The 24335-nt window shown below is 38.1% G+C and overlaps 1 protein-coding gene across 1 annotated transcript in view; it reads left to right on the forward strand.

The window, feature by feature from the left end:
• The window catches only part of LOC113192964 (antigen WC1.1-like), a 186353-nt gene extending 172143 nt beyond the window's left edge, over nucleotides 1-14210 (forward strand). Inside the window, exons 22-32 of the mRNA XM_077799083.1 lie at nucleotides 2987-3079; nucleotides 3156-3470; nucleotides 4599-4913; nucleotides 9931-9972; nucleotides 10063-10377; nucleotides 10587-10622; nucleotides 10997-11134; nucleotides 11513-11650; nucleotides 11816-11899; nucleotides 12938-13084; nucleotides 14092-14210. Of these exons, the coding sequence (XP_077655209.1) occupies nucleotides 2987-3079; nucleotides 3156-3470; nucleotides 4599-4913; nucleotides 9931-9972; nucleotides 10063-10377; nucleotides 10587-10622; nucleotides 10997-11134; nucleotides 11513-11650; nucleotides 11816-11899; nucleotides 12938-13084; nucleotides 14092-14210 (1742 nt within the window). The remainder of the gene's footprint in view (nucleotides 1-2986; nucleotides 3080-3155; nucleotides 3471-4598; nucleotides 4914-9930; nucleotides 9973-10062; nucleotides 10378-10586; nucleotides 10623-10996; nucleotides 11135-11512; nucleotides 11651-11815; nucleotides 11900-12937; nucleotides 13085-14091) is intronic.
• The last annotated feature ends 10125 nt before the right edge of the window (nucleotides 14211-24335 follow it).

Raw genomic sequence — 24335 nt, forward strand, 5'->3', positions numbered from 1 at the left:
AGTTTGAATTCATCCCATTTGTTGATTCTTGATTTTATTTCTTGTGCTTTATGAGTCTTCTTAAAGAAGTCAGTTTCTAAGCTGACATGATATAAATTTGGGCCTACTTTTTATTCTATTAGGTGCAAGGATCTGGTCTAATGCCTAAGTTTTTAATCCACTTTGAGTTGATTTTTGTGCAGGGTGAGAAGTTTGAGTTCAATTATATTTTGCTACATATGCATTGCAAGTTTTCCCAGACCATTTGTTGAAGAGTCATATCTTTTCTCCAATGTATGTTGTTGGCACTTTTGTATAGTATAAAATAACTGTATTTATGTAAGTTTGTCTCTGTGTCTTCTGTTCTCCACCATTGGTCTTCATGTCTGTTTTTGGTGCCAATACGTGCTGTTTTTGTCACTATAGCTCTATAGTATAATTTAACGTCTGGTATTGTGATGCCTCCTGCTTCAGTTTTCTTGCTAAGGATTGCTATGGCTATTCTGGGTCTCTTATTTTCCAAATGAACTTTATGACTGATTTTCCCATTTCTATGAAGACTATCATTGGAATTTTAATGGTAATTGCATTAAATCTGTATAGCACTATTGAGAATATGGCCATTTGACAATGTTAATTCTACTGTCCAAGAACATGGGAGATATTTCCATCTTCTAAAGACTTTTTTAATTTCTTTCATTAGTGTTCTGTAGTTTTTATTGTAGAGGTTTTTCACCTTTTTTGTTAGATTGATTTCTAAATATTTTAATTTTTTAGTCTATTGTGGATGGGGGAGTTTTCCTAATTTCTTTCAATGGATTCATCACTGATTTATAGGAACATGTTTGGTTTATGATTGTTAATTTTATATCCCGCTACTTTGCTGAATTCATTTATTAGTTCTAGAAGTTTTCTGGTGGACTTTTTGGATCTTCTAAATACGGGATCATGTCATCAACAAATAGGGATAGTTTAAGTTCTTCTTTTCCTCTTTGTATCCCTTTAATTTCTTTCTCCTGTCTAATTGCTCTGGCTAGAGTTTCAAGAACTATGTTGAATAGGAATAGTGAGTTCCAGTTTTTAGAAGGAATGTTTTCGGTATTTCTCCATTTAGATTGATGTTGGCTTTGGGATTGGCATGTATAGCTTTTATGATGTTGAGGCATGTTTCTACTATCCCTAGTTTTCCTGGTGTTTTGAACATAAAGCAGTGCTGCATTTTTTCAAATGCTTTTTCTGCATCTATTGAAATATTCATATGATTGTTATCTTTAAGTCTATTGATGTGATTAATTGTGTTTATTGATTTCCATATGTTGAACCAGCCTTGCATCTCTGGGATAAACCCCACTTGGTCATAGTGCACTATCTTTTTAATATGATTTTGTATGTGATTTGCCAAAATTTTATTGAGAATTTTTGCATCTATGTTCATCAGGGATATTGCTCTGAAGTTTTCTTTCCTTGATGTGTCTTGGTTTTGGTATCATGGTAATAGTAGCTTCATATAATGATTTGGAAGTGTTCCCTCCTTTTCTATTTCATGGACTAATATAAGGAATATTGGTATTCTTCTTTGAACGTCTTGTAGAACTTGGCTGAGAATCCATCTGGTCCTGGACTTTTCTTAGTTGGTAGACTTTTGATGGCATCTTCTATTTCTTTTTTGTGGGGAAGGGGATTACTGGGAATTTAATTCATAGGCACTTGAACACTTAGCTACATCCCAGCCCTATTTTGTATTTTATTTTGAGACAGAGTCTCTCTGAGTTGCTTAGTACTTCACTTTTGCTGAGTCTGGCTTTGAACTCATGATCCTCCATCCTCAGCCTCCTGAGCCACTGGGATTACAGGCATGTGCCACAGTGACTGATGCTTCTTCTATTTCTTGAAATTGATCTGTTTAAATTGTATGTGTCCTCCTAACTCAATTTGGGTAGGTCATGTGTCTCTAGAAATTTGTTGATATCTTCAAGATTTTCTATTTTATTGGCATATAAATTTTCAAAATAGTTTGATTATTGTCTGTATTTCAGTAGTGTCCACTGTGATATTTCTTTTTTTCGTAACAAATATTAGTAATTTGAATTTTCTCTGTTTTAGCATGGCTAAGGATTTATTGACTTTTTAATTTTTTTTCAAAGAACCAACTTTTTTGTTGATTTTTTGAATTGTTTCTTTTGTTTCAATTTCATTGATTTCAGCTCTTATTTTAATTATTTCTTGTCTCTTCCTGTGTTTGGTGTTGATTTGTTCTTTTTCTAGGGATTTGAGATGTAATATTTATTTGTTGACTTTCTATTCCTTTAGTGAATAAGCTTAATGCAATGAACTCTCCTCTTAATATTGCCTTCATAGTATCCCAAAGATTTTGATATGTTGTGTCACTATTTTCATTTACTCCTATGTATTTTTTTTATTTCATCCCTGATTTCTTCTGCTATCTTTTGGTCATTTAATAGTGTACAACATAGTCTCCAAGTGTTAAAGTAGCTTCTATTTTTTTCATTGATTTCTAATTGTATTCCATTATCATCTGATGATAGAATGCAAGGTGTTATCTCTACTTTTTTGTATTTGCTAAGAATTACTTTGTGGCCTAAGATAGATATGTTCTATTTTAGAGAAGGATTCCATGTGCTGCTGAGAAGAAAGTATATTCAGTCCTTGATGGATGAAATAATCTATGTATGTTCATTAAGTCTAAATTATTAATTGTATTCACTAGCTGATCCCAGTTTTTACTCTTCTCTGAACTTGACTCCAAAAGTTTTTCTGGAAGGTGTAGAATGCTCTCAAGAAGAACTGGCATACTCCCATTTTCCTAAAATCATTCCTACTATTTTACAAAAAGCCTAAGAGTCTGCCTGAGTCAGAAGCAGAAATCTCCATTAAGAGATCAGCTCTAAAGATAGGAAATTACTGATTATGTCCTATACTTTCAAATGCCATCCCTAGATTATTATGTAATTTAATTCAGTTTCCTGCTCTCTACCCACTTCTATAGGTAACCAGACCCAGCTGCTGCCCCAGTGCAATGACTCCTGGTCTGACCCAGCAGGCTCCACAGCCTCAGAGGGCAACACTGCCAACTGCTCAGGTGAGTAAGACCCCAGCACCTGAGCCTTCCCATTCCCTGTGTAAATGCCCACTGATATGACCCTGTCTCTCCTCAGATAGCAGACAGCTCCGTCTGGTGGATGGGGGCAGTCGCTGTGCAGGGAGAGTGGAGATCCTGCAGCAGGGCTCCTGGGGCTCCATCTGTGATGACAGCTGGGACCTGAGTGATGCCCATGTGGTGTGCAGACAGCTGGGCTGTGGAGTGGCCCTGGAGGCCACCATCTCTGCTCACTTTGGAGAGGGATCAGGGCCCATCTGGCTGGATGAGCTGAACTGCACAGGAGAGGAGGCCCATGTGTGGCAGTGCCCTTCCCAGGGCTGGGGGCAGCACAACTGCAGGCACAAGGAGGATGCAGGGGTCATCTGCTCAGGTCTGTGGTGCACACTGTGCACAGGCTGAGAGGTCTGGGAGGGTCTGCAGGGTGGTGACTGAGCCCTACTTCAGGGTGTGGGAATTACTGACAGGTCTCAGGGGGAGGAGGCCCCTCCCACAGTGCCTGTCTTTCCAGCAGAGAAGATGAGGTGTTTTCATTTCCTGCTGCAGCAGCTGAGCTTCTGCTGACACAGTCATTCTCTACAGTGTCCATTTGAAAGCAGATCTCATGCTTCAGTCACATGTGGGTGCAAAATCTGTCTAAAATCCACTGGATTATTTCCCCACTGTTATTGTTACAAATTACTACAGAGTTAGAGGCTTAAACCCACCCTAGTTATCTTAGATTAGATTAGAAATCCAACCCAGGTCTGCCTGGGCTAAAAACGAAGTGTCAGTAGGTTGCATTTCTTTGAGGCTCTGGGAAGACTCATTTCCCAGCCTTTTCCAATTTCTAAGAAGCTGTCTGCATTCCTTGGCTAATGGCCCTTTCTTAATTTTTTCAAACCAATCACTTTGCAACTGTGTGACCATTCTTCCATTGTCATGTTCCTTCTGACTATGGCCAAAAGAGGTTATTTGTTTTTAAGGGTACAGGTGTAGGGATGTGATCACATGTTTAATCCAGATAATTTGGTATGATCTCATAATGAAAAGATCCTTATCTTAACCCTCTCTTCAAAGCCCCTTTGCCCCATGAGGCAACCAGGATTAGGATATTCACAGGCTTCTAGGATGAGGAAGTGAATGTTTGGGGCTCCACTATTCTGCCACCTCACTGTCCACGCTGCCTTTCTTAGGGTATGTCACATATGGACCCAGGAAACAGGATTCAGCTTTTCCTCTTTGCAGAGCACCTAGGTCCATGTTCCCGCTTGTCCATTTTTTCACTGCATCATTAAGGTAGAAATAGAAAAATGGGTACAAGCTGGCAAAATCAGATAAAGGAAGAAGAATTTCATTATTTTCCATGGGTTCTTTCTCAGCAGCATCAGCATTGTGTGTTCACTATCTTTGAGATAGGAAGAAAAACAAAAACAAAACCAAAAAAAAAAAAAAAACAGAAAGACCAAAACATGAAGAGTTGAATGCTCACTGAGCTCTGATGTTTCCCTTCCCATTTCAGAGTTCATGGCCCTCAGGCTGGTGAGCGAGGACCAGGAGTGTGCTGGGTGGCTGGAGGTTTTCTACAACAACACCTGGGGCAGTGTCTGCCACAGCCCCATGGAAGCTGTGACCTTGTCTGTGATCTGCAGACAGCTTGGCTGTGGGGACAGTGGGACTCTGGATTTCTTGGTTCCTCTCAGGGAAGGTTCTAGATCCCGCTGGGTGGATGGAATTCACTGTCGGAAAACTGATATCTCTCTCTGGCAGTGTCCTTCTGACCCCTGGAAACAGAGATCTTGCTCTCCAAAGGAGGAAGCACATATCACATGTGCAGGTGACCTACTGTCTGTTTCTGTGTTTGTCCCATCCCTGCAGGTTACTGAAGGTATTTGGTGATAATTTTATTCAACTAAAGAAACTGGGGTCAGGAGACATTAAATACATACCAACAACTTTAAGTTAGGATGAGTTTTGGGAATTAAATTCCACCTTGGTCCAGCTCTTAAACCTGTGGTCATTTACTCTGAAATGTGTCTATACCAGTCAGACAACTGCTCAGGTCAGTCTGTTGGCAGAAAATAGTTGAGAGTTCTGTGGGTAGAGACTTAATTCCAGGCCAGAGAACAGAGAAGAGAAGAAACCATAGCTACTGCCCTCGTAGAGTTTATACTCCAGTGCTGGCAACACTTATTACACAGAAATCTGTGTGTCATGAAGAAGTGGAAGATGCTGGACCAGAGGTAGAGACCACTCTTAGGCAGACCCCACTGCCCGCCCTCCAGTGACCATCCCGTTGAAGAGGCATTTGTTTGTTTTTGTCTGCTGCATCACAGGGAACTCCTGAGTGGTCAAGGGGCCCCCATATAATACTGATTGCATCTATGTCTTCTCAGAATTCCAATCAGCTGGTAGCTGTAGACAGGTGAGGTGTATCTGGAGGAGGTACATGCCCCTGAAGTAATGCCCCTGGAGACTATGTCTTATCTCCTCTATTATATGCTAAGTAGCACCTATCTCCCCCATACCCTTCCACCATGATATTTCTGTCTTGAGCTGGCTCAACTTCAATTGAATCCTCTTACACTGTGAACAAAAATAAACCTTTCCTCCTCTAAGTTGTTTTTGTCAGGTATGCAAGTACAAAGTGATGCAAAGCTTATAATACATCCATCAATGTACCTAAGGGCTTGATTCCTGATATCTTGAGAAGCACACAAATGAGTATTCTTTTTCGACCTCACTTCCTTCTCCAGCTGCTGCCCTCTTTATCCCTCTGCCTTCCTCTCCACAACCCACATATTTACCAGTATTGCCCATAGTCTCTGTCTGGGTCTACTGTGCTGAACTCATTTAAGTTAGGTTTTAGATCTCATCACTCCTCAGAAGTGGTAAAAAAAAAAAAAAGGAATCTAAAAAATAGGCCTGAGTTTGTTTCATATATATATATATTTTACAGAGAGAGAGAGAGAGAGAGAGAGAGAGAGAGAGAGAGAGATTTTTTAATATTTATTTTTCAGTTTTCAGCGGACACAACATCTTTGTTTTTATGTGGTGCTGAGGATCGAACCTGAGCTGCACGCATGCCAGGCGAGTGCGCTACCGCTTGAGCCACATCCCCAGCCCTGTTATATTGTTCTTGACATCTTAGCAGCATTGTCTTTCCTTCTCAAAATTATTATTTTTTTTTTGCTTTTTCTACTCTACCTCATTAAGTTCATATGCTGTAACTCCTTAGCTCAGATTCTAGATTTTAGACACTCTAAGGGATTTGTATAAGATCTCTACTTTTTCTTAGTTGTGCTTTCATCCTGAGCCAATGGACTTATATGACATCTATATGCCAACATTTCCTAAATATGTACCTCTATAGCTTAGCTCTGCCTATACTAAAAATTCTTGTATTCAATTTTTGCATGACATCTTCACTTGTATATATAATAGGCAACACAAATTTAACCTCTAAAAAAGAATGCTTGATTCCACCCTTCTATGCTTGCTCCTAACCCTTTCTACCTGCTATATTCTCCATTGCAATAAATGTTACTATCATTGTCCAGTCACTTAAGATCAATACATAGTAGTCAACCTCATTTCTTCATTTCCCTTTTCCTTCACATCTCATATAATAGCAAACTCTGTTGCTTCTATCCTCAAGTATATCCTTAATCCTTGTACTCCTTCCATGTCATTGTCAGTCCAGGGAAGATCATCTGTTGCCTAGATTAAACAAGTGTCTCTGGTGATCACCTACTTCCAATCTCTTTCTTCTATAATTGATTGTCAACCAGAGGTGTTTTAAAAATTAGTATCATTTTCTCCTTGATTATAAGCCTCCTTTCAGTTGAGCTTAATATAAAATCCAGAACACTTATCCTCTTTTTAAAAAAATATTTGCTTTCAGTTTTTGGTGAACACAGCATCTTTATTTTATTTCTATGTGGTGCTGAGGATCAAACCTAGCACCCCGCGCATGCCAGGTGAGCACGTTACTGCTTGAGCCACATCCCTAGCCCTATGCTTATCCTCTTGACAAGGTCCTTAAGACCTGTTCTGCAGCTTTCCTCTCCTGTTACTCTTCCACTCATGTACATATTGACTGTCTTTGTTTCATTGAAGAGGACAGTGGGTTTTTAAAAAAACAAAACAAAACTGTATTGTTTTGTTTATTCCCCAGGAAACTTTCTTTCTAATGTGTTCTCTTCTTAGGGCCTTTGCACTATCTGTCTTCTTTGCTAAATATTCTGGAAAATTTTGAAGAAAAGTTGGATAATTAAATATGTCAAAATCTGTTGCAGCCATAAAGTAAATAAAAACAGAAAAGTGCCCATTAGATTAGGTGATTAGGTAATTGTATGCCACTGAGCATCTTAGTGAGAACACATTTTAGAGTGGAGAGTTTGAATGGGGTCAAACCAGAAATAAAAGTACCAAAGAATACTAAGTAGATGAAAACTGTACAAAGTCCTTTTGAAAAGCAGACTATGAGGTGAAAGAGTGAGAAATATGGTGCTGGAAATAGATTTATTTGAATACCAAGTAGATTAATGTGTTGATGTGGGTTGGGTGAGTTGCCTTTAAAAATAACACTGGCACATTTCATTGTGTGTCCCAGGTGCAAAAACAACTAGAAACCGAAATGCCAGGGAAGCTGTGGTCAGCATATTGTGCTTAGACATTGAAGGACTTCGTCAGGGAAGAGGGAGGAGATTGTTCATGAGATGTTCCAGGGGAAACAGTTGTAACTGATGCATCGAAATTGCAAGGGGGGCATACTTGGGTTTACTCTAAGAATAAATAACAGAAGAACCTCACTCCTGTGAGGTCCACAAGGAAGGGATGGCCAACCCATATCCTCTTACACCTTCCCATCTTTCTCTTCTTCCCCAAATAGGCCACACTTGCCTTTGCTGGTTTTGTGCATAGAGGTTTGTGCAAGGAGATTTATGTTCCCGCCAGTTTGTATTAGGCTTAGAGAGAAACCATTTCCTTTCTATTTTACTTAAGTTACAAAAACATTATTTATTCATTATAAGCAAGAAAGACATGTAAAAATGTAAAAGGATAACTTAGTCATATCACATCATCCTTTGTCTATTAATATTACCCTGAAGTAAATAGGATAAATGAACTGGTAAGTACCATTTCCTTCATTTTCACGGAGAATAAATTATCAAAATTGTCAGCAACTCCTACCATATCATTTAAGATAAAAATGAATGAATTGTGAGAATTGTCCAAATATGCAGCTAGGAAGAATGTGATGATAAATACTTGAGAGGCAGAAGTTTATATTCTCTTCTGTCTCTCTTTCCTCACCCCCACCCCCAGCCTTTTTCCTATGGCAGCTAAAGAGATATTAAGCAGTAAAACTGTATACTAAATAATTTTTTCTGAAATAAGACATTATGAAATGAGAGGTAGGCATGTCTACCATCCTGAAGGTGATCAACCACTCAAGAGAAGTCCTGCCTTCGTTTTCAGAGATGTTCCTGCATAAGACAGATGTGACAGGATAAAAGGACAATAATATATATCAATACTGGTTTTTAATAACGAGTGCCATGTAGACATTTATTTTCTTGGTATTATTTTGCATGTATATGTACTTCTTTTGGTTTCAATTTTTTTAATAATTTTTTGTTTCTATGTTATCTCTGTGAACTCTCATGTATTATTTTTTCCTTAATATATTTATTTGAGTTTTGTGCATATATTTATATATTTTGTTCTTACCGGCTAGCTATTGTTCTACTGTTTTTTACCTGATTTTTTTTTGTACCAAGAATTGAACCTATGGAATGCTAAACTATTGAGCCATATCCCCAGTCCTTTTTTTTTTTTTTTTTTTTTTTGGTACTGAGGATTGAACTCAAGGGCACTTGACTACTGAGTCACAGCCCCAGCCCTATTTTTTTTTAAGAGACAAGTCTCACTGAGTTGCTCAGCAACTTGCTGTTGCTGAGGTTGGCTTTGAACTCACCATCCTCCTGCCTCAGCCTCCCAAGCCACTGGGATTACAGGCGTGCGCCATTGTCCCCGGCCCTAGTCCTTTTTATTTTTGTTTTGAGACAGGGTCTCTTTAAGTTGCTGAGACTGGTTTGGACTTGGAATTTTCTTGCCTTAGTCTCCTGAATTGCTGGGATTACAGGTATGTGCCACCATGCCTGGCGCTCTATTACTTTTATAAAATAGAAATCTTTTATTCTTTTGATCTGTTTTACAATTTTCTATTTAAAATTAAGTGTAACATTAAACACAAATTACTTTTGTGATCATGCATTAATTATATTTTTAATGCCCAATATTTATTACTACAAGTTATTGACATCAATTTGTATTTTATTTATTACCTTACTGATTAGCAAGAATGTAAAGGAATTGCTTTTTAGCAGAATAAGAGTTCTTGAATAAATGGAGAATAAAATTTGTCCATTCAATAAATATTTATCAAGTCCCTATTCATAACATTCATAGAAGATTCTCTACATATATGTGGATGTGCCAGACACTGTCTTGATAGTAGGATCAGCAGGAATGACAAGGCAAAGTCTGGTGGAGTTTGCATTGTGGGGAATGAGTGAGAGAGGGCGAGTACAAGACAGCACGTTTGTATTTATGTTTGTTTAGAAAATGGGGAGAGTGAAAAAATGGAAACTGATAAAAATAATTTCAGCTGCTGATAGGGATATGCTCCAGGAAATGTCTTGGTAACGCAGGACCTTAGACTGCGTGTGAAGCCTGGTATCTCCACCTGTCACTTGATCTGAGCCCAGGACTTTCAAGAACCTTGTCCTGGACAGGACTACTCCAGTTGACCCTGACTGGTGTGTCCTCACTGTCTGCTCCTGCAGGAAACAGACCCAAGAGCTGTCCAGCCACTGCGCCCTGCACAGGTACCTCATCCCCTTCCACCTTCCCCATGGCTTCCAGGGGCTCCTTTCCTCCCACCAGGGCAGTAAGAGGAGGTGCTGCTGCCTTTTCAGACAAAGAGAAGCTCCTACTCAGGGGAGGAGACAGCGAGTGCTCAGGGCGAGTGGAGGTTTGGCATGAAGGCGCCTGGGGCACTGTGTGCGATGACTCCTGGAGCCTGGCAGAGGCTGAGGTGGTGTGTCAGCAGCTGGGCTGTGGCTCTGCCCTGGAAGCCCCAGGGGAAGCTGAATTTGGCCCTGGAAATGAAAGCATCTGGCTGGACGAGGTGCAGTGCAGGGGCAGGGAGCCCTCCCTGTGGGCCTGTGCTGCAGCACCCTGGGGACAGAGTGACTGCAAGCATGAGGAGGACGCTGGTGTGAGGTGTTCTGGTGAGTAGCAGGACGAGGAGGGGGGGACAGGGTTGAAGTGTGTTTGCATCCAAAGGGCTTCCAAGGCTACTTTACTACCCTGAGCTCTGGCTGTGGAAGGCTGTGCCTAATCTCCTGGCTTCTGGGACGGAACCATGTGCCAGAGGTAGTGGGTGGACCCAGTGACATTCCCAGAACCATTTCAGTGATCTCATTTTCCTTCTTTTCAGGTGAAAGAACTAGAGTTTCTCCCAAATCTAGAAGTGGTTCTTCTGCTCCGACCCATGTGATAAGGGAGACATATTTTCAGAGTCCTGCACTATGAAGTCTACACATTTTTGAGAAAATTATAGTAGACCTGATGATCAGGGTTAGAACAGGCCATACAGTTTATTAAATTGTAGTAGCCAAGGGCTCCAAAGCCTCACCAATGTTCACTTTACAGAAATTCCTTAAAACCAAACTCAGAAGATCATTGACATAGCTCAGAGCAGGATCTTAACATCTTGGGGTTCAGGCAGATCCATTGTATCTGAGTTAGGCACTTCATGGTCCTGAAGAATCAAGGGATGGCCAGGGTAATTGGATTCTCCTGGGCTTATGGTCTTCTCCAAAGACTCATGATCCTTTACCTCCTCAGGTACCAGTTCAGTCTCAACCCCTGTCCCTGGTATCTCCTCCTTACCTGGAATCCTTTGCATCATCCTGGGAGCCCTTCTCTTTCTGGTCCTTATCATCCTTGGGATTCAGCTGCATAGATGGAGAACAGAGTGCCCAGGTAGGAATTAGGGATGTTGTGACCTGGAAAGTATTCAGGGAGAATGGTGGAACTGTTGTGGTTCCTTCAAAAGTATGTTTGAGTCTCCATTCTTATTATTTGGAAAACTGCTTTACATACTTCAGCATTTAAAGCACTGGAATCCTTGGTCCTGGGTTGAATATGGAAACTCTGAAAAATAATGGCTTCTTGTATGGACCATGTCAGTGGAGATTGAGTATAGAATCCAGGTAGAGTCAGGACCCATAGTTTGAACTAACAGAGCAGAAGCTAAAGAAAGGGACTCTGGTAGCCCAGAGGAGTGTCTCCAACAGGTTTTTCTGTTGGTAAGGGAATCACCTCCAGGAGCAATCTCTGAACTCATTCTGCTTTCCCCAGACTTATCTACTTTTGAAGATGCTGTTGATGAGGCCCTGTACCAGGAGATAGATTACCTCATGAATCCAGAGAATGAGGACCTGCAGGACAGCCCAGGTGTGTTCCCTACCCTCCTTTCTGTTCACGAGTTGGTCATGGGTATGGCCGTCTTCAGGGAGCACAGGCCCCGTCACTACCCAACCTATATGTCCATCCTCCTCCTAAGGCAGGAGCTCCAAGCCCTCTCTCTACAAGTCTAAAGCTTCCATATTTCTTCCGAACCATGACGTGTGTGTTTGCCTGTGATGTTTTTCTCTCTACCAGGAAATCTGTCTGAAGACTCAGCGACTAAGCTGTCATATTACACAGAGCACCATGAGGAGAATGGAGAGCCTGAATCTGCCCCAGGTACTAGAGACAGGTGTTCCCTTGAGTGGTGGGGTGAGGAGGAGGTTATGATGTGAGAAGAACATCCTCCTGTGATTAGGATGGAAAAGATATCTTCTGTCCAATTAACAACTATTTTTCTTCCTCTCTGACCACTCTGTCACCTCAGCAAGGGAAAGCTCAGGTGCAGTTCTCTCAATATCCAAAGCTACTTCTATGGGATCATAGACATATATCAAATGTATTATTGTAAATTCAAGGGCTATATTTAAAAGAATAGCATCTGAACCTGATCCTATAAAAAATTCCATGGTGAGAGAAAACACTGGAAGTATGATATTGACCCTGAGATATAGTAACATATGAATAATTTTGTGGCTTATGTGAATATTGAGACAAAAAATGGATTATTCCTGGATACATAGAATGTGTAGTGCCTATATTTATCAACTACCAGGATCTCTTTTCTATAGCCAAAAATGTCCACTCTAGACCTTTCCCCAAGTGGTAAATGTGGACAGCTCTTGGAATGAGGCATGTTCAGGACAGCTCTGTGGAGATGGGAGCCTAAGGCCAGCAGAGCACTTAGGTGTATTGAAAACCCAGGCCTCCTGTGATTGGGATTGGTGGGATTACTTGTATGTGCAATGGCTTAAAGCCATGCTTCCCTTTATCTCCTCCTGCCTCTGATGGCACATGAACAGCCTGGGTTCTCTTGGTTCTGATTCATTGCCTGTAATTACAGATGTGTACATATTATGTGTTTCGACTCTGGGCCATGTGCCAGAAAATAGTACCTGACACTTGTAGTACAATAACTTTTGTTGATGTTTTTTGATATGAAACACCATTTTAGGAAAATGTTATTGATCCTAATATATTGGAATATTTAGAACATTTACAGGGTTTTTAAAAATATTGAGACCAAATGTATCTTTTGGGACAGCCTTGGTATATGTTGCCTATATTAGCTACTAAAATCTCAGCTTTAGAACATACTTAAGGCATCACCTAGTCCAATGCATATTTTGCTTTTTCACATTATTTTTTTATTTTCAGAACGACTGGGACAGCATGTCAGTGTCACAGATTATGGTTATGATGATGTTGAAGAGTTAACTGTTTCTGAAATTCCTTCTGTCCCTGGGATGAGTGAGAAGTATTTTTTCCTAGAAAAGGGTGGTGGTGCTAGGTATTCTTATTCAGGTGAGTGGACAGCTCTGTCTACAGTAGTCTTACTTCCTTGTCATGGGAAAGATGACAGTGAAACTATCAATCATTAGCTTTTCTTTACTAGAAAAGAATAGTCATAGAATAGTCTTTTCCTTCTAGTGAAGAAATTTCAACACTTAATTACAGCCATTGCATTCTACATTAATAGAGGGTAATATCAACTTCAAATGTTTGGTTACATGGTTTCCCCAAAACAAAATTTTATAGCTCATAGATTTAACTCACATTTCTATTTAAAGACCTCCCAGATTACTTCTCATGATCTGAAAGAGTCCCTATATTTTTTGTCAGAACACATATCTTGTTTTAGGTTTAAAAAATTGAAATAAATCCAAAAAGTTTCTGCAACTCATACAAACATGTCTACATCCAACATGTGGTGGGCAGCAACTCAGGAAACACAGTATGTTTCTCCTTTCAGAAGAATGAAATAGCTGAAACAAGCCAGGAACAGGGAACAGCTCATGTAGGTATATGAGGTTAGAAGGAAGAGACTGTTTTCTCTCATTATTTCAACGGACATATGACATTTTCTTCTAAGACCAGGCTTGCTGCTTATGTTTGGGTATTGGTGGGCAAATGGTAGACTGGGATATGATTTAGCTGCCTTCCTTGGGCATCTGCCAGAGGACCCAAAATGTTTTCATAAATACTTTGTCAAGTAGGGTCTGTTATTTAGATACTGAGGAATCAAGACAAGTCACCTACTGCCTCCATTTTTTAAGGAATCAGACCAGCCTGCTGTGGAAGAGAGTGCTCATAGTTCTTTGTATTCCTCACTGTTATTGACCCATCTCTCTTTTTGACATCAAATCAGATTTTGCACAGAGCCCTCAGAATGAGGCAGCTCTGTCTGGCCTTTCAGACAAGCTCTGGGCCCACATAGGTATTTTGCAGCCACTCTGTACTTGTCTTTCCTTCTATAAGAGGTCTCTACTGCCTTGTCACTAATGAAACTTGGGTTTTCCTTACTGTTTCAGGCACCTCTCCTCAGTCTCCCAGAGAAGCTGTCAACTCTAGCATGGAGGGGAAAGGATCCTCCCTGTTCCTGAGACAAGAAGACCCTGGCTACGATGATATTGAGCTTGCTGCCATTTAGTTCTATTTTTTTTGGAGCAATCAAATCTTCAGAGAACTCGTTGTGATATTGTTTCCCAAAACAAAAGAGAATTCTGTCTTCTTCATTACTGTATAGATTGTACATTTACCTACGATGGAAGAAAATTGTTCATAATAAATGGTTCCATGCATTATCTTTTCACAATCTCTTTAAAAGTGATATTGTACCTGATATGCAGGTGAAGTAAAAAAAAACTTTGCCAAAATATAGTACTAGCTATTCCAGTTATTTCCATCTTAAGTGTTACTCCATATGTATGTATACATATATATATATATAATATTTCCTCAGAAATAATAATATATATGTAAAATATATATGTTCATGAATTTTAACGTCTATTCTACAGTTTTATTATTTTATGCCTTAAATAATCATATATATTTTATTTTTTAACTTTCCACATTTTTAATTGGTGTATTATAGTTGTACATAATGATGGGATTTGTTGTTATATGCTCAAACATTCACACAATATAACAATATAATTTGGCCAATATCATTGCCCAGCCCTTCTCTCTCCCCCCACCTCCTCCTACCCCTTGGTCCCTTTTCCTCTACTGATCTTTGGAGTTTCATTGGATAACCCCTTTATTTTAGTCATATGTATTTTTAAAAAATGTTTATTCTTAAGTTTTAGATGGACACAATATCCTTATTTTACATTTATGTGGTGCTGAGGATAGAACCCAGTGCCTCATGCATGCTAGGTGGGCACTCTACCACTGAGCCACAACCCCAGCCCTTAGTCATATGTATTTTAAAGAAAGTGGAAAAATAAGGACTTTGTTTTTTATGTTTGCTGTTTTTAATTCTTCTAGATCCAGGTTTCCATTTATTGTCATCTCCTTTTAACTTGAAGAATTTTTTTTAGCATTTTTGTAGTGAAAATTTGTTAACAAATTCTCTCATTTAAAAAAAATTAAAAAAAAATTAAAAAAAATTTTATTGGTTCTTTTTAGTTACTCATCCTAAAATGTCTTTATTCTGCCTTCATGTTTGAAGGCTATTTTCACTGTATATACAATTTTGTATTAGTAACTTTTCTTTGCTTTTATCTTAAAATATTTAATTGACAAGGAATATTCAAGGTATACAATGGCATTATTTGATATACATATATGTTATGTAATGATTATTGCAACAAATTACTTAGCACATTTATCACCACTCATAATGTATATTGGATTTCCCAGAACTTTTTCTTCTGATAAGTGAAAATTTGTACCCTTTGGCCATCATTTTCTATTTTCTTTGCCTCTAGTCCCTGGCAACCACCATTCTACTCTCTGTGAGTTTAATTTCTTTAGTTTCACATATAAGTGATATCTAAAGTACTTACCTTTCTTTGGCTTATTTCACTAAACATAATGTCTTCTAGGTTCATCTATGTTACAACAGACATGAAAGAATTTCTTCGATTTTGGGGGCTGAATAGTATGTGTGTGTGTGTGTGTGTGTGTGTGTGTGTGTGTGTATTTCTCTCTCTCTCTCTTTATCTATATCTATATCTATCTATATATTTTCACCTAATTTTTGACAAGGGAACCAAGAATATGCAATAGGGAAAGGAAAATGCCTTTAAGTGAAGATGTTGGAAAAACTAGACATTAGCATACAAAAGAATAAAATTGTGCTCTTGTTTTATACCATAAGCAAAATGTCACTTGAAATGGACTCAAACTTTAAATATAAAGTCTGAAACCCTAAAACTCCTAGAAGAAAACCTAGAGAAAAATCTCCTTGGTTTTGGTCTTGGAGTGATACTTTTGGATCTGACACCAAAACACAGGCAACAAGAGTAACAATAAGCAAGTAGGACGACAACAAGCTGAAATCTCTGCACAGTAGAGAAAACGATAAACAAAATGAAGAAGCAACGTGTAGAGTGGGAGAAAATATTAAAGACAATATATCTGATAAGGGGCTAATATCCCAAATATTATAAGGAAATCATAAAACTCAATACTAAAGTAAATAAATAAAAACAAACCCCCAATTTGTGTTTATCTATGATCTTAGAATTTTTTTTACCTGCCAGTTTTATGCCTTTCTTACTCCTTTTGCTATATTTTCTATCAATCAAATGTCTTAAAAGTTCTCTTTCAGTTTTTTTAGTTTTACATTCTTTTTTCTTTCTTTTTTTTTTGTGGTGCTGGGGATTGAACCCAGGGCCTTGTGCATTCGAGGCAAGCATTCTACCAACTTAGCTATATCCCTAGCCCTATACATTCATTTTTTTTTAATGTGGTGCTGAGGATGGAACCCAGTGCCTGGAATGTGCTAGGTGAGTGTTCTCACAACCCCAGCCCCTATAAATTCTTTTACTATGCTTTCATAATTGTTCTAGATATTGAAATATGCATCTATGGCTTACTGAAGCTTTGTACAAGTTATTGCTTTTATCACTTCACTTAACGTTAAGAACCTTAGTAGACTTTAAAGCCTTTAAATCTAAACTACTTGCTACAGTACCATATGAAGAATATCTAAGAATAGTAAGAATACTTAGCTATATAATGGTTTTCTCAGTTAGAAATGTTGGTGTCCCTCACAGAAGACACATGATGATATATAACCATAATATGGGAAAATTGATTCAATTATTGTTTTTATAGTCTCTCTTGGAAGGAAAATATAAGATAGTTTTATATTTGCATGTATATATACAACAGAAACAATGTGTATATATATATTTATTTGTAAGAGTACATTTTTCTCCAGCTCTGTTCACTGAAAGGATCTATGAGTAATTGAATGCTAATGGCAATAAGCAAACCAAGAGAAAAACTGGTTCATTTTGGTATTGGTTTATGTGTAACATACTTGTAAACATGCTTAATTCTGGAGCACAGAAAAATAAGATGAATCAGGATCATCTCCTTTTGCTCTAAAGTATTAAAGGAGAGAGAATTCTATAATAGTATTGAGGAGCTCCACAGACTCTATCCCCAGAGAAATATTGGAACAGATGAAAACAGTTTCTTATAAAACCATAACAACCATTTAATATTTCTGGATATTATTCTAAGGGCATAAAGCAAATGGAAAAACATTCAAGGAAATAAGAAAGTATGGTCTAATGATCTTGAACTAAAACCCACATCTACTCTTCATCAAAGTATAATGGAAGTTGGTGAATGCAGCTGAGAATACCAGGCCCTCCCTCTGCCATACTCTCATCATGTATTGCAGTGTCTCCCCAGGTTGGGTGGGCTATCGTAATTTCTTATCCCCTCCAGCTAGCTCAGAGGTTGAAGTTCCATGCTGAAAAAAAAACAAGAAAGGACAAGATACTGCAATTGCCCAGTATCTTGGTTATAAGGGAGGAGTCTAAGCCCAAGGTAATTGGTTTTTACTCCCATCAGTGGCAAGTGCTGCATAGGGGTTTTGTTCTATAAGAATAGATTCATAGTTGGCCCTGGGATAACTAACTCTGTTTGGAACAGAATGTGAAGACAAGTGGGACCATACAAAAATAAAGAGCTTTTACACAGGAAAGAGAACAGTACACAAAAGAAAAAGCAACCCACACAGTGGGAGAAAATATTTGCAAACCATATATCTGATAAAAGGTTAATATTCAAAATATATTGGTTGTTCTCCAAAACAGTAGATATATTTTTTTCTTGGTAAGAAATTAAGAGGATGCTGTAGTTTTACAAGAACAACAAGCTAACCATAGTTCAGCTAGAGATTAACCAAGGAAAACAGGGCAATAGATAACCAAAATGAGCACTCTTGGTGTCAAAGCAAGTCTGAAAAAATGGTGCAAAGATGACTGTTTCAAATTTAATTGGATCAGATGGTGGAGATATTTATAACCCAGGACTTTACTGTGACCTAGACCAAATTTAAATTTTTGCTATATTTACTATTCTCCAGTTCAAAATTTTGTTTTTAAAGCTCTCAAGAAATATTTTACCTTCTTATTTTCTTATAAGTACTCTTGCTATTGAGAAGTTTAGAATCAACCTGATTTTTCTTGGCATTTAATGTTCCCTTTTCTCTGGAAATTTTACCTTGCTATTTTAAAAATTTCTCTATATTTACCTCAACTTATTATTTTCATTTATCTTACTTGAGAGGCAATCTACAAGTATTTTTTTGGTTCTTAAATGGGATGTTTTTTATATGTCATCTATTCCTAACAAAATGGTGAACTAATATAACTGACTTTAGGTGTGTGTGTGTGTGTGTGTGTGTGTATGTGTGTGTATATATCTGTGAAATTCCCATCTATCAGTTCTTCAAATTTCCTTTTTTTCAGGTTTATGTTTCTTCCCTTCTGGGGATCCTGATAAGTAGATGCTATCTCTATGTTCTTTAGCACTTCATTGATATTTTCTACCTCTATTATTTTCTCTGGCCTTCTTGGTAGATTTATAGTTCAAAGCACCAATTTGTTCTTCAGTCTATCTATTGTACCTTTTTTCACTGTTTAGCTTCTCAACTTAGTAATCTTTGTATTTCCCTGAGTCACAACATAGAAAGTAGTATAGGTTGCTGCCACAAATTTCTGTAGCTATAGCACAAGTAATAAAATGAATTAGGGAAATGCAAGATCAGAACTTTCATTGTCTCCCCTACAGCCCTCTTCCAAGCTTGATGCCCTCCTCCAACCCAGCTACACTCTCTGCTCTCTCACTTGCCAGGTTAGAGTAGGCTTCAGTCCACCCAAGAAGAGACTCGCCCTGATAGGCCTTGGATACCTATTCCCATATCACTACTATTTCTCTAGAGTTGATTTTGGGAGTGGTCAGCCCCTGTTAGTTTAGCATTTTGTAAGAAATAGGGAGGCATGGCATATAAAACACCCTATCCAATTTAAGAAGATGTTTAGAGAACATGCTATAAGTTGTTGTCATTTTGTGAGCCAAACTACATGAAATATTATTAATTATTATATCAAATTGAAATTTCTCAAGTTAAATGCCCCTTTATCTCTATGATTGATCAATGGTGAAATTACTAGTTTAAGAAATTCTGTAGGTGCTATGGATCTTTCAAAGCACTCAAAAACATACCCCACAATTACCCCACAATTTTCTGCCAAATAGAGATCAGCAAGGCCTCTTACATTACTGTTAATCAGATATGACCAAAGGTGCAGGATGTTTTTCTGCTCATCATTAGACACATTTGCATTTATGACCATAGTGGTATATAACAGGAAGGAAAATCTTGCTATATCAAACAGTTACTTTTGCATTCAGGAAAAGGGGGTGGGTTGTGGGTAGTAGTAGCAAAAGTTAGTGTTGTTATGTTTGTTGTATTACAGTACCTTAGTCAGTGTCCAATTTTTATAATTAGATTTAAATTCCTTTCCTGAAGTCTGCTATGTGAGCATGGTGCTTGTTACCACCCACAAACCAGACTTATCTGCTAAACTGCTGTTGTGTTTTTATATAGAAATTGAACAGTTCCTCTTGGACCAGTGCAAGGCTGGCCTCAACTCAGATTAGGCAGAATGAGTAAATCCTGTTTGACAGTTTCAGCTTGTGCACGAGACCTCAACTATGAGAATCAGAAAATCAGACTGGTAATGACTACTGGGAACATAACACTTTCCTGTGATTTTCTGCTCATGAGCAAAACTTAGCATTCTAAGTAGACAAAATTTTTCTGCTTTGCTTCTATTTGAAAAAAGTGTGTTTTAATGGATTATTCTCCTGTTACCTCTCTATACCTGAGGATGGAGGGTCAGTTTCAAGAGGCTTATGTAAGCCATTTCAAGAGGCTTATGTAAACCATTTCATTGTAAAAGAAAGGAATTAGAAAAGGCCAATATAGAGAGTGGACTAAGTAATGGTCACAGAGTGAACATAGAAAGAGATCCAAAGAGAAATTCCCTTGAGTGAAGGGCTGAAGTATAACAATAGTGGGATATTAAGATTAGGTTGATTTGCTAAGACCCATGTCTTTACTCTTAGCTCTCCTTTAACACAAAACATCAGTAAAGGTGGGCTATGTAAAGAAAGCTTTTTTAAAAAAATATTTTTTTAGTTGTAGATGGACCCAATTTTTTTAGTTGTAGATGGACCCAATATCTTTATTTATTTTGTGGTGCTGAGGATCGAGCCTAATGCCTCACACATGTGAGACAAGCATTCAACCACTGAGCACCACCTCAGACCCCAAAAGCTTTTAAGAATAATATTTTAGAGAAAGGAGAAACAGTAAAATGTTCATATATTAGGTAAAACTGGGAAGGGAAACGATAGGAGGAAGAGAGAGGAAAGGCAGAAACAGACTAAAAATTCAAGTGGTTAGCTCACCTAGCACGCGTGAGGCAGTGGGTTCGATCCTCAGCACTACATAAATATAAAATAAAGATATTAAAAAATTCCAATGGTTAGAAGCATGATAGTTCAAACACATCTGAGAGCTGTTAGAAATATTCCAGAGTATATATAGGGATAGTGATTCATCTTCTTGTTATTTGCAGCTGATGCCCAGAAAATGGTTGACTCTGATAATTTTCCTGTGAAGCTTAGGAAGTCTGACCCTACTCTGCACAGTGTACTACTTTGTCCTACTACTCTGTACCACTACTCTGTACTACTCTTCCCTTCCCCAACAGGCATATGTTGGGAAGTGGGGATAAAATTAAATAAATACTTTTAACATTTAAAACTTATCATTTGACTTTTCTGTACCTCTGGCTTGAACCTAGAGGATTTTTATATGTCATCTATTCCTAACAAAATGGTGAACTAATATAACTGACTTTCTTCAAAACACATAATTTGAGGAATATGGAATAATTTAGAGAGAGTATTACTTCTTACAATAAAACTATTTCCTAAGATGTCATACATCAGTATCTTCTAGGATATGAGTGGAGATGAATATCCACATTCATCCTGGTTACAACATGCTGAGGAAACAAGAACAGTCGAGAGCCCAACAGAACATCACTAACTCCAACTGTAATCCACTGCTAGGACTACTGTTACCTACCAAGAAAGAGGTGAGTTTATGATCTTTCCTCATAGAGAAAGTGAACCGGGAAGCAAAAATTGTTTCTCCAGCTAAAACCCAACTGTGCTATGGGTTCACTTGAATTTGTTTACATTTTTTGATATCAATATAGGGAAGGGGGAATAGCTCAGCAGCAGAGTGATTGCTTAGCCTGTGCAAGGCCATGGGTTCATTCTCAACACAGAAAAGATAAATAATAAAATAAAATGGAAATCAGTATAGTTGAGAATATATGAAGGTCTTCAGTGAGAACTCTTAAGAGACAAATGCTCATTATCCATTGGCAGATATGAAGTGCTAAACCCAATAACTCCACCATGAAAAGGCAGAAATGTGCTTAGAAATACATTGGAAAATTTATTTATTTTATATATATAAATATTTATAAATGTCTTTATATTTAAAATATATAAATTTATTTACTTATAAAGAATCTTCACAGCTAACATTTCAAGTTAACAACTTAAAAACATTCTGTTTATACCTGAGTCTTGTATCTTCCTGTTCCAATTTATGTTTCTGAGAACATTTTAGATTTCCAATATTTTAGACTAGTTTATTTTTACAGGAAATTCTGTTACACCTGCATCTGCCTTCATGAAACCAAATTCTAGTCACGATGGGGGAAGGGAACAAAATTATGCAAGAAAAGATGATGTAATAGCATAGAACATTTCTGGAATATTCAGGTGTTTTTATTGTGACATCATCTGTGGGGAGAGAAATCTCAGCTCTGGAGCGGCAGTTGGCATCTTACTCAGTCTGAGCACAGGTCACTGGTCTAGGATTTCACCCAGGAGAAAACAAACATCTCTGCATTATAGTAGCCATGTTTCTGAATTCTATGAAAGAAATTTGTGATGATATTTCTAGATGTTCACAAAGATTACCCAGAACTGGTCTAAAAGGACCAAAGAATTTATTATTGGTAAACATATAAAAATGGACACAAGTCAGCATTATCCTCTCCGGACACATACTGTGATGGATTCTGAACCTCTACCCTGGACCACAATGTAACTGTGTCAATACAGGTACATTGGGATTTGGTATGGCATTCCACAGGCTCTGTTAACATCCTCACATATGGGGTCCACTTCATCACATCTGGGGTCCGCTTCATTCAGGAGTTTCTTCTCCTCTGAGAATTTGAAAAAAAAAACAGATAGCAAATTTAGGGTCTGGTTATAGTTATGACCCAGAGACAAAATAAAGCTTTCTAGAGTCATCAGAATCCAGGGCAAGGTAAAAGCACAGCAACCTAGGGATACAGATTGAGATAATTTCTACCAAACTTTAGATGCATAGGACAATACCAACTATTGATCAAGAAGTCTGTAAAGAGCTGTTTCTCAGTCTGTACAATTAAGGAAATGGAATCAGAGAAAGGAATTGTGAACAATGTAGTTTTCCCCTGACAAAATCTTAAGGAAATTGATTGCAGGAAGGTTAGCTCCATTACTGTCTCTTCCTTAAGGGCACAAAGTGACAAAATCTTGGCTTCCCAAATGCCCACAGGGATAATTCTAGCTTTTCCTGAAAGTGCTCAAATGGATACTGCTGCTATGATTTTTATCTTCACAAGGGACAACACCACCTTGACATAGGCTGTGGTTTATTGGTCTTCCAGCTCTGAAATTCTGTGGATCAGGTGTGGCTTCATGGGCACTGTGACCTAAGCAATTGTACAATGCCCCCTGCTTAGAAGGTCTGGTCCTGGGGGAACTGTTCCAGACCCGCTTCAAAATTTTAATAATTTTTGAGCATTTTCATTTTGCATCAAGCTCTGAAAATTATGTAACCCACACTTCTATGAGACTTAAAGAACTTTGGAGTAATTCCCTTGCCCCAAACCTGCCCCACTGCAAAGAATACACACTTACCAAGGTAATCTTAATATATTAATAACTATATAGTACCATAATACTTTGTAAGTTATTTGTCTTTTTAATGGTATTTCTCACTTTGTTTTTACATTCTGAATTGGCCCCAAAATAGCATAATCCATGTGATGGGTGTAACTGGGTGGGAAGATATGATTTCAGTATCAAAAAATGCATAGGTGGATGTAACTGTAGGAGGATGCCTTTCTCAATCTCGAATTTCTTCCTATTCTCCCCAAAGGTGTCAAGAAATAACACATATGACTTGGGAAGGTGATCATGTTAAATTAAGAATCATGAACCCACCCGTATCTTGCCTTTGCTGGGAGGATTGGCAATTAATAGCTCAATCTCATCTTCCCAGGAAGTGAGTCTAGGTTCCTAGATACTGAACCTGCTTTTTACCTGTGTAGGAGGAACTATCCTCTTGGGTACACGGAGGCCCAGGACATAATTAAAACACAGAGCTGCCAGTTGAAAAACTAAGAATTTCATGATGATGACAGGTGATCTAGAAACCAAGCACTATGGCATGCTGTCACTAGATCACATTTCTCTGAAAGTGGCCCTGGATGTATCCATTTCATCCATTTCACATATAAAGCTCAGAAGAATTGAAGGTCTTTCATTTTTGTAATTATATTTTCTAGTTTTTTTTTGATCTGTCCTCTGAGAGGAGAAAAGGGTCCCTGGTAGAAAGCACAGAAATGGGGTGGAACATTTGGATCTAAAAATGATTTCTGTGTGACTCTGAGAAGTCCCGTTACCCACTTTCAGTGACTTCATGTGTGCCAAACTATTTGGCTATGCAAGCCCAGTGATCCCTTCAAGTACTGATAATCTCAACGTCTGAAATTAAAGATACTCTAAATTATTGGTAGATATGCCAACTTCAAAATTTTAAACAAAATGTTCACCAAATCCTTGTATCTTTTAAAAAGATGATATTCAAATTCTCCCACTCTAAAATTTTGTGACAATTTTTTTTGGTCAAACCAGATGTTTTGTTTGGGAATACAGACACATTATCTCCACATGAGCACATATCTGAAACTATTTGAGCAGTTAAGGATATGAAGAACCCAGACCATTTCTTCTTCTCTGGAGTCAAAAGTCAGGCACAGATCTCTATGTCTGTCTGTCTGTCTGTCTGTCTCTCTCTCTCTGTCTGTCTCTCATACACATTTAGAGTTTAAACCAACTGGAGAAATGCCCATTCATTACTTGAAGAATGGTC

The sequence above is a fragment of the Urocitellus parryii genome, chromosome 5, assembly GCF_045843805.1.
Source record: "Urocitellus parryii isolate mUroPar1 chromosome 5, mUroPar1.hap1, whole genome shotgun sequence".
In the NCBI taxonomy this organism is placed as follows: domain Eukaryota; kingdom Metazoa; phylum Chordata; class Mammalia; order Rodentia; family Sciuridae; genus Urocitellus; species Urocitellus parryii.